The sequence below is a fragment of the Chrysemys picta genome, chromosome 15 (assembly GCF_011386835.1).
Source record: "Chrysemys picta bellii isolate R12L10 chromosome 15, ASM1138683v2, whole genome shotgun sequence".
Lineage (NCBI taxonomy): Eukaryota > Metazoa > Chordata > Testudines > Emydidae > Chrysemys > Chrysemys picta.
This window is the reverse complement of record NC_088805.1, coordinates 30851425-30862660: the sequence shown is the minus strand read 5'-3', so window position 1 is coordinate 30862660 and position 11236 is coordinate 30851425. Positions and strand designations below refer to the sequence as shown.

Sequence of the window (11236 nt, the reverse complement as noted above, 5' to 3'; positions counted from 1 at the left end):
CCATGGTTGCCTGGGAAGACCAGCAGTTCTGCGAGGTTGCTAGGCTAGCCCGGAAGAAGCCTGCCTCACCTAGGCACTTTCTGCAGCTGTCTGCTCTGAGTGCAGCGCTCCTGTCTGTTAATGGCAGCCAGAACTCCATTGGAGAGGGGTCCCCGAGGGATACACTCGTGTCATTAGCCCAGCCAGCTACTTTATGTCATCATTACTGCTCCCTAATGCAACTCAGAGAGCTCTCCTCCGGCAGCCAGGCACTTTGACTTCTGACGGAGGCAGTTTGCCTGTGACAGTTTTCAAGCGATTTGGCACAAGCCAGACTTGGACATGTGCACATCCCCAGCTGAGCAGCAGGGACAGCAGCAGAACGGCCAGAGCCCAGGGTTTTCCTGCAGATGGCCCAGGGCTCCCCAGTGAGAGGGGAAGGTAGACTCGGCTCAAGTGCATGTCTCTAGTAACCACGGAGAACCTTGGAGGACTGTGACTGCAAACCTGTGTATCCTTACACCTGCCCTTCAGCCGCGGGCACACAAGGGAGCCAGGCCTCAGCCCTTCTGCAAATGCACCCTGCAGCGTTTATAATAGCTGGGGAAACGTAAAGCAGGCAAAGAGGGGGCAACGCCACGGGGAACAGAGGCCAGGGTTGGAATGGGCAAGATCCCGCAGACATTAACTGAGTATCTGAACTGTGTCTGAACTCTGCAGGCCTCCTGAGTGTTGAGAACTTAGCTGGAAATCCCAGGAGCTCTGCCTCTCCATGGAGTACTTCCAGAAACCAGGAGCGCAAGGAGACTTAGGCCATGTCTACACTACACAATCATGTCCACCTAACGTACGTCGCATACAGCCTCCGCCCCCATTAAATCGTTTGTGTCCGCACATGCTCGGCTCCTTGTGTCAGCAGTGCGTGTCCTCACCAGGAGTGCTTGTATGGATTGGACGGTCAGTGTGGGGCACAGTGGTACAGCTTCTGAATGCCGGTAACAGTCGCTGTAAGCAACGCAGGGTCTACACTGACACCGCATCAACCTAACTACATCGACCGTGACTCTGCGCCGCTCGGAGCGATGGGGTTATTAAGTCGGCGGAGAGAAGCACTTATGTTAGCGGAAGCCAGATTTAAGGGAAGACATTTCCACAGTGAGGTGGAGGCAAGGCAGCTTATGTCGAGCTCCCTGAGTAATGTAGACCAGGCCTCAGGGTCTCCACTCCAGGAGCTCCGTGTATGGGTAGCTGCTTGTGGTTTCTGTCAGGGTTTGGGTGGGTCTGACCATGACTTTGGGCACTGAAGTGGAAGCTGACTCAGTTCCTCAATCCCAGCTCTGCGCTGAGGGGCAGGTACTATGTTTTGCTGAAAGAAAAGAAGAGGATGGCAGCAAAAAGGGGTTTGACTGTGTGTAGGGGACTGAGGCCAGACAATGAATCCTATAAACAGTAAATAAGGGACAAGCTCTACAGTGTGGGAGCAGTGGGAGGTTTCTTGGCAGGCTCCGCTGCTCTCCAGCCTGCGGCAGATGACACCGTTGCTGCAACCCGGCGTGTGCAACCTGCCTCGGGGACGGAGCAGCAGCTTCAGCCGATGCAGAGCATGTCCTCCCTGCGCTGTGGCGCACGTGTGTGAAAGCTGCGCCGAGGGACCTCTTCCAAAAGTACTCAGCATCCAGCCCTATCCCCCAGAAATCATAAACCCGAGCTAACCGACCAAAGGGGGAAAACATCCAGACAAAACACTTTGGGCCGGATCCTGAACTGGTATAAACGAGCACAGCTCCAGGGACTTCCCATCGGGCTTAAAGGGGACTCAAATGGGAGCTTCTCTGCACAGGAACGAATTTCTGTCCAGCGAGGCGGGAACAGAACCCAGCCATCCTGGATTCCTATTCCCTTCCAAAGCCATGGTGTCCTTGGGTTGCACGGAGAGAGATGCTCTGAACACACTAAGGTGTATAGTCCTCTGTGGTCAAGTGAAGAATCATGCACATAAATCCCTAGCGCGTGGCGTGGAGCCAGGCATGTGCCGTGTAAACCTTCCGAAGGGGAAAAAGAAAATAGATGATTAGTGCACAGCAATATTTTTAGGAATGTATTTTATAATCAGGAGTGAGTGACCTAAATGCAAGTTAGTCTCTCACTTCCCTTTAACATCAAATGGTAAAGCAAAGCAATCGATTGCTTTAGATACGATTTGGAATTGTAATGGTTTTACATTTAAATAATTATCCACTCTCGAACTGTTCGCTCTGCTGAGTCTGGTGAAAATTTTGCATCTTATTTATGAATACGGTTTCCTGGAGTCGTTCGGTGTATGTCTTTCCCCACTCATTAAATGCATTTTCAGCACATACTTCACATGGCATATATTTTTCAATAAGTCTGCCCAAAAGTGCATATTAACAACTGTTTGCTCTCAGCTTTTGATTACGGTCCTTTTTATCTTTATATTTCAGTATCATTCCATAGCCTAGTGTTATTCAAATTACATCAATTATTCAATTTCCACTGCTCCAAAAGTGAAGTCAGGCTTCACAACGGCAGAGGAGTAATGAGCTAGCCCTTTCTGAAAGGATTTCAAATTCATGTGGGATCCATTTGAGTTCCATTAACCTGGACTTTTAGCTTCTGATAAAACCAATGAAATGATTCAAAAACACTTTCCATTTCATTTCAGGAGATAATCTGTAGTGGAAATGATTTGAATAAACTTTCTGTTTATTTCAATGGCGAAATGTCATCACAGCTGGTTGTGGTTTGTGTCTCGCTCTTTTAAAAATGGAGCGTCAAGTGCATGGGGATAAAAGTCTGTCCTCCAACCCCAGTGGCAGATCCAGATGCTGAAGTTTTGCTCTGTGGATCTCCCATCAGGAGGGAAGGAATTGCAATCCACCACACAAATCAGAGAGGACAACTGATTCCCCTTTGTTTGTAGCTCTTCCCTCTAAATGCAGGTGGAGCATAGACATGGGGGAATGGGAGGTTCTGGTTGCAGGCGTTTTCCATTTGTTTCAGAATAAATTCAAGTTTAATGGGAAAGACAGAAACTCTTTCTAGCTGGTTTGTACGCCTGGCTACAGCTCTGATCCACTCTAGGACACATTGTCAGAGAAATCTTAACCTGGCTTCAGAACTGGCCTCTGCAGCATTGAAGGCATCTGAGTAGGCCGACCACATCCAGCCATTTGATTTGCACGCCCAGAGGCAGAGTTTTGCCCAAGCAAAAGCGCAGGTGGCATTTTACAGGCTTTTGGTGAAATTGTGGCCCAGATAGGTCTCATCACCCACCCCTTCTCTGCCTGGGGTTCGTTGAGCCACTTCCTCATAGGACTCACGTGCGCTGCACTGGGCGGCACAAATGCAGTGCATTGTGGTTCAGGCTAACCATCGTCATGCCGCCTGCTGGTGTTACCTTTAGCAAATTGATGAACTGGGGCAACCTGGCTACGAGCTTTGCCATTCCCCAGACTGATGAAGCGCAGGACAAGGAGCAGAGGGAGGAGGGCTCTCTGCCAGCCCACCATTTCCCTAATGAAGAATCAATTGGAAGTCAGCCTGGTGCAAGCATTTTTCTTCTGCCCAGGTTCTTTGTATTTCCACCATGTGGCCCTTACATTTCAGGGCTGGTTGATGTATTAGAAGTAGATGGGGCCAAATTTAACCTGGTATAAGCAGGAGCAAGTGAATTTGACCCAGGAGTATTACGAAGACACTATCCCTTTAAAGGGCAGTGGCTAATCCAAGCGGTGCTATTCCATGTCCCCAGCACCTCATTTGTGTGCTATTACGGCAGCAGGTGAGTCAGTCAGGTGAGGCAGGACCAACACTGCTGGTTCTCTACAGTGACAAAGGAAGCAGACGCGCTCAGGTCAGGGCACGTGACTCTATACCCTATATCAGCAGCATGTAGCCAGGCTCCAGGCCAGGACTGGTTACCTCCCTGGGCTGAGTTCTTGTCGTGCGGCTGTTGGGTAGGTACAGCGCCTTCCGCCCAAAGAGCCCGTATCACTTTGCTAAGCATACATTCAGCAATCCTCGCGGCACGCCCTGACAGACGCCGGGTGTATCAGCCCGGTTGGACACATAGGCACGCTGCGGCATAGAAGAGGCCCAGGACTTTCCTGGCGTCATCCAGCCACTCATGTATCCAACTAGGCCAACGCCCGTGGCCATCGGTTACAATGCGGGAACATCCAGCAGTCAGAGGCGATGTGACTCAGTCGGGTGCTGCCTGTGGACTGCGTCTCATGCATTCCTGCACAGAAGTGAGTTCTCCCTGTCTCTTGATACAGTGCCGGCACCCGTGGTAGCCGACAGGGGAGGCGAGGAAGGGTGTTTTTCTCTTGCCCTTACAAGGACCATCTGGAGGAGCAATGGAAAGTGGTACTCCATCTCCAGCAGAGCCAGGGATAGAATCCAGCCGTTCTCCTGTTGCCCTGCCCCCTCTCCTCACATCCAACTGTAGGAATGTCCGAGAAGGTCAGGACACCATCGGAGAGGTTCTGACTGGAAAAGCCCAGGCCTCCGAACCGAGCGCTGCCTGCTGAGGATGCCGACAGGACAACAGACAATGCAGCACATGGACATTAAAGACGGCCTGGCTTTCAAAGCTTTGTTTTACTTGGCTGAGCGTCTTTGCTCGCTCTGTTTGTCACAGTCCCTTGGAGCTGCAGAGATTCTTGGGGTTGGATAAGGCACCTTCAAGGCTCCTTGTATCCTGGCAGCTGCTCCTGGCCCTGAAAAGCGACAAGCCAACAAAAAGGCGACACAAATGCCTTCAAAATCCAAAGTAGTCAAGGCCCGGCGAGTTCAATGCTTCTTTGAAGAACTGGGGCAGGATCCCAGCCCAGTTGCCTGCGTAAACACCGGGTGTCTCTCTCCAGATGCGCCCCCCTTCTCCCTCCCTCTCTTTCATGTGTGTCCATTCTTTCCTGACTAGTTTACTGCCAGTGACACTCAGATAAATAGCCCCTGTCATCAGCCCCCAGTCCTGCAAAGAGAAGGTGTCACTGTGATTTATGACACTATCTGTGGAAGGCCGCTCCCGCACTCTGTGGACAGGCAAGCGTTGCCACTACACACATGGGTTCAGCCAAACAAACACCCCACCCGGCGCTGACCCGATGGCAAGCCTGCCCTCCGGAGAATACACAATGGGAAGGGGAACAGTCTGTCGCACCGGAGATCGCTGGGCCCTGCATTAATGTAAAGAGAATCTCCCGCAGGGGTGGAAGGCAGATTTGTGGTCCTGCCAGCAGACCTGCCAGCTAGTGGGTTAGCTGTGGAGTCATGGTATGAGGATGGAGAAGCGATGAGACACGCCGCTGGGGAAATGCACCTTTTCCCTTCTGGTTATTTAGGCCCGTATTGTTGGCAATTAGGCAATGATCTAGTAAGTGCTGGCGAGACTGCGAACCTTGTCTCTCTGCAATGATTGCTAATTGGACATGGAGAAGCAATGGATGTTCCTCCCTACAAAAAAGAATTCCCGACTTCAGACCTACTCCCCGTATTGGCCGCTGCATAGGACTCAGGAGAGAACAGAAGAAGAGCGGTGGATTAGACAGAGAACTGGTGGCTGGGCAGGTTGGGAAAGACCCTTTATCTAGACTGCTTTGCTCATCGCTGAAGGATGTCATCAGAAAACAGCTAACAGCAGCCCCCTTCCCAGCCCTTCTCTCTTTGGAGACATTGCCCCGCATTCCAGCCGCTGGCGGAGACAGGGGACGGAGCTGGGTAGACCATTGATCTGAGCCAGGCTGGGGATTCCCATTTACTCTTGGGGGGAAATAAAATAAGTACCAATCAGTGTGGTCGTGCCAATGGAGTGGGATGGCCAGAGAGGCTGGGTGCAATGGGAGGACAAGCTTGCCCCACCCAACTGCAGCTTCAGGTACAGCACTGATGAACAGAGCCCAAAGCCACTGCTGGCTGCTGGCTAGTTGGTGTCTTAAATCCACTGCTCAGTGCACAAGTGTCCATCTCACAAGAAAAGCCACCACAGCGAGCACTAGCTGGCAGTCTTAGTGCAGAGGCCAAGGCCTGGCCGCATGGAACCAGAAATAGCCTCTTGCCCTGAAGTACAGTGGCTGGTGCAGAGCGGGGGTACAGGTGCTGCTGCTGCTGGGTCTGACCCGTGGCTAATGGAGTTTCAGTCAATGCAGCGCCTCTTCCCCTAGTCTTGAGAGTCCGTTTCAAATAACCCCGAAACCCACCCCAGGTCTGAGCTGCTGGCCCCTAGTGAGAAAGATTTGTCAAGAAGCGAAGCCTGTGAGAGTTTTGAACACGCCGTTGGCTAATGTGGCCTGCCAAAGAACGAGGTCTCTCAAAGTAGCTGACGCAAAACAAATATACAGCCGCTGATGAACTCATTTAAAGCGAAGCATATCATCCTTTTCAAATGCACACATTATGCACCCTAATGATTCGGTGGCTTAATGGAAGAGTGCTCAAAATGCAAATCCTGCCGAGATTACAGCGCTGGGTGCTGAGATACTCACAGCTCCCGATGCCCTTAAAACGAAGGCAGGACGTGGGAGGGCAGGCTGGGGCTTCCTGGGAGCTGCTGAACACTGCTAATAAAAGCAGCTCTTTGGGGAGCTCGCTGGTTTCCTTTCTTTGTCACTATGGCACAAAGCCTCACGTTTCATTTTATTTATTTATTTTTGGCCAAAGCCAGGGGCAGTTTCCGCCTGAGATCTGCAATATTAGTTCTTTCCCACTGGGAGAACATTCTGTATAAAATGAAAGAGAAAAGGCCTTACTCAGTACTGTCAACTGGAGACCCTGGGCTACTTAGAAATTGCTTTGGTTAAATGAAATTGAAATAAAGTCAGAGACGTGTTTGACATGCAAAGCCGAGACCCTGAGAGTGACGGACCCACTCTCTGCATTGGGCTCCCGCAGATAAGTTGCTTTTGGCTTTCATTGAATACATCAAATGCCTTATTAATAGCTGCCGGTTATGGGCCCGGCTTGGGAACAGTACAAAACAGCACAGGAGTTTTAACGTAAAGAGAGAGCGTCAAGATAAAAACCACCAGACCACGTCTGCTCGGGGTCACTCGCCTCCCTTAGTGTCGGCGCTGACAGAGTGCACGGCATTCCCAGGTGCTTTTAATCACTTACGCTCAGCAGGTGAAATTCATCCTGTGCCGAGAGCCAGCACAGAGGCCCAGGCACCATTTAATTCTCAGGTCAGTCCATTGCCATCGTCTTCTAGATCCTGCACCAAATGCAACTCAGCCAGAGCCAGGAGTGGAGACCTCTTCCTATGCAGGCTTCAGTGGAAGGTGCTCCAGCTTTATGCCAGCAAGACACAACAGAATCTGGCTTGTCGATACTAATCCCAGGCCTGGAAATCTTAGAAGCCTGCTGGGATATGTGTTGGTGAGACACTAGTTAAAGTTGACATAAGAATGGATAATAGAAATAAATAAATAATAATAATAATAATTAATAATAATGACATCTTTGTGCAGTAGGCTTTCTTCAGAATCTGGGGGAATAAGATTTATTTTGTTCCTTTTATCTGAATTATTTTAGCAGGGCACAAGTATGATTAACACATCAAAAGGCTGTTTTGCTTTGCTTAACAATATTATATGCTTAACTGCTTCATTAATTGAATCATTGCAGTGTTTGTTTGTTAAGGTTGGTTTCACTGTAACAAGTCTATTTTATTTTGACTTGTTTTCGGTAGGGTTTTTTTTTTAAATTCCTGTCTGTGCACGTTGTGACTTGGTCTCTAGGGTTTGGTGAGGAGCCCAGCCAGGTTCAGAGGGTCCTGACACTTCAGGAAGTGGTCCTGTCTTTTGGGCTTTAAAATGCCAGAGCTCAAAACCCTGGCACAGATTCACTCGTGCATTGAAAGCGTGGCCTGCCCTGGTTTGGGAAGAGACGGCGTTGCTTATTTAAGGTTTATCAGAGTGGCAGCCGTGTAAGTCTGTATCCGCAAAAAGAACAGGAGTACTTGTGGCACCTTGTCTCTCTGGTGCCACAAGTTCTTTTTAAGGTTTATCATCATCATTCAATAGATTTGTGAGTGAGTCTCGAGCTCCTGAGAATGAGGCTAGCGACAGCTAGCCGAGCTGGGTCTATAGTCGAAGATGGTAGCTATCTAGCTCGGTGTTTATTTGGCTCCCTTCTGCACTGAGGGGAACTTCGCTGTGTGAACTGATTGAAGCCCCCAGATCTGTGCCAAAGGGTGAAACGTTTACACAAGCAAACTGGTGCTAATGCTTAAGCCAGTAACAAGGGGACCTTTTATCATGGGCTGGGTTTGTGAGCAGCCTTCAGCACCTGAACCCATGGGACCCAGAGGGACAGAACCACCCTGTCAGCACGTTAACCTCTTCAGCCGTCTGAATCAAAGGCTCTGGGAGAGGGTTTGGAGCCTGGGACCCCCCACCTGGAGCACAGCTCCAGGAGCAGGACAAACCTGAGAAACATCAGCTTGGCTGAGGAGCCAAATGGCAGCCACGCCTCTGGGGTCAGAAAAAGCCCCCAGGACATCCCACAGGGACAGGTCGCACTGTGCGTGTTACACCAGGGCCTAGACCGCGCAGGGCACATTCCACCTCCTCTGTAAGGAAAAGGAACAGACCTGCCCCAGCTGCTGGCCCCCACTGGTCAGTGCAGCCTGGCTCCAGATAGCAAGGAGCCCATCTCTGCTATGGTGACATTCACTTTGAATAGTCAATGAGACACGGGTAAACCCCGAGAAGGCAAAAGGCCAAACTAGAGTCCGGCACAGGCTGTGTGAACAGGCTGTCTGCAGGAGGCCTGTGTCTCGCCGGAGCTTGGCTTTTCAAAATCTGTTTGGCACATGCAGTCGGTTTGTCAGGGTAATGGACTGCGCTTGTCCCAGCCGAAGAGATCCACAGCAGGAATGATGGATGAAACGCTATGATGTGATATGAATGCTTTAGGCTGCGGTCCTGATAAAGACTTACCAGCAAAACGGCATTGGAGAGCAATGTTCTGCACGGGGCACATGCCACAGCTGAAACCAGACTATGTTCAGAGAAAATACAATTCTCAAGTGTCCTCATTAAGTCAGGGCCACATTAAGGGAGTGGTAATGATGGAGGTGGGGATGGGGGTGGGGTTGTGTGTGCATGAGATACCTGCTCCCGATGTTCGCGTACAGAGCGATGGTCACTTCCCAAGCATTCCTGGGCAGTGCTCTCCGGCTGCTGACTGCTGAAACTCCCCTGGCGTTTGGTGAAGAATACAAGGCCAGGGGAAGACATGTTTCACTTTTTACAACTCCCCCAATCCTTCCCACACAGAGAGCTCCAAATCCAGACTGGGCCTCTTTCTGGAAGAAGCTTCAGTCAGACACAAGTAATTGGGCTCAGTACAGGGGTAACTGGGTGGGATTTACAGTTGTGAGTTGCAGGAGGTCAGACCTGGCCTTAAACTGTATGAACCCACACACACACCCCTTCGCCAGTCGTGAGAATGCTCTCCCACGACTCTCATCCGAGTACGGACGTTATGACCACAGTCCTTGTGATCTATGAACTAACAGGAGAAGCCGGCATGCTCCATTATTTGTCTTTCTTCCATGGAAATCACGTGTTCCCGGGACATTCTAGTGCTCTCCCTAGGAGGTGCTGGCAGAGACCTCCCTGGACAGCACGTGGCGATACATTTTTAGTATTTATGAACCTTTTCTTCCTCGGCTGGTGAAGGTGGAATCCAACGGCTCTGTTCACGAGCGTTTTAGCACCGAGAAAAGCGCCAGTGTCTCATGAGTGCCTGCAGCCCCAGCGCCAGCCTCCTGCTGAGTGCAGGCTGCCTGCCTCGCTGGTCCAGGGCTGCATCGTTCTGACATCGTGGAGAGGTCAGGGCACGTCCGAGGTCATCCAGTGGCCCAAGTGAACCCCTCGGTGTCAGGGGGCAGGAATTCCCAACCTGACATTCTAATGCAAAATGCATTAGCACTAACAGCAGGAGCTCTGGACCCGCCACCAGCACCAAGGGGTTAATTAGATAGCACATGTCAGGCCACATGGAGTCTGGTAGGAACACATTAGTCCACTGGGATATGACAAGGACATGACAACCCATTAGAGGCTGCTCATATTACAGGTCCCAGAATGGAAATGAGCAGGGAGGCATTTTCCTGAGCACCGTGCTGAGTGCAAACAGCGCTGGGGGAACCATGCAAGGCCACGCCTTCTGTGTTGCCAGTCAGGAGGGGGCAGGGGCTGGGCAGAGCTGGTGGGAAAATGCTTTAGTGTTTTTGCATGAAATTTCGATGTCGTCCCCAGTTTGCAGGGTTGGAAACTGACCCATCTGCAGGAAATTTTTCACAGTCCCTATTTGAAATTGTTGCTCGACACTTTCCAGCTGGGCTTTCCAATAAAATAGCAATGGAAAGGGTCCTAAACATGTTTTTAAAACTATTTTTTAAAAGTCACCTTTTTCCATTATTTTAAAAATAAAAAGGCCACTTGAGGCTTTTCATTCACAAATTCCAACCAGCTCTGCTGTGCGTGATCCCTCTGACGTCCATGGGCGAGGAAGGCACCCAGCCTCTCTCAAGGTGGCTCTCACCACCTTGTAGACTTAGACCTCAATCCTTCGGTAGCAGCCCATGGCTGGTACCGCGCCTTTCCCACCCCACTCCAAAGCTTCGTCCTGCCATTTCTGACACCCTCTGCCAGCTGTTTTTCTTCCTACAAATCGTGGCCCGTTACCCTCTTAGCATGTAAGTCACAGCCTCTTGCACTTCCTGACATGCATTGTTGCCACTCCAGCCAACAGGAGGAGCAGCAGGACAGTTTACGAATGTTAGAGAGACAAGGTGGGTGCATGTAACTGCATGCAGCGGTTGAAGAAGGCGTCATTCCTTTGCACTACCTTAGTGGCGCTTCCTAACCACAAGGCACAGCGTGTGACAGCAGGGTGAGGAGAGTAAGCTAGTTCTCCTGCCCATCCCATTGTGAGCCCCGCTAAGGATTTAGAACCAGGACACCATGTGGCTCTGTGCAGACTGCCCTGCACACAAAGTGAGACTAGAAAACCTAGCTATTTGCTGCTCCCACGCTGGTTACCCGCTGTAGCTGACCCCAGAGCCTCTTGGGAGAGAGATGAAAGATACCGGTGTGTGCGCTTCGCTTCGCAGGGCGATTTGTCTCATGACCATGGATCCTAAACATACATCAGGCTGTGCCACCAAATCAGTTTGACAAACAACCCAATCTCCCATTTCTTTTTCATTCCAGGCTTTGGCAAATCC

General features: G+C 50.7%; 1 protein-coding gene across 2 annotated transcripts in view; it reads right to left on the bottom strand.

Moving 5' to 3' along the window:
* Positions 1 to 1659: 1659 nt before the first annotated feature.
* Positions 1660 to 11236, bottom strand: part of MVK (mevalonate kinase) — a 130805-nt gene continuing 121228 nt past the window's right edge. For both annotated transcript variants that reach the window (XM_065568843.1, XM_065568844.1), the window contains exon 12: positions 1660 to 2021. In XM_065568843.1, the coding sequence (XP_065424915.1) occupies positions 1675 to 2021 (347 nt within the window). In that variant the 3' untranslated portion in view covers positions 1660 to 1674. The remainder of the gene's footprint in view (positions 2022 to 11236) is intronic.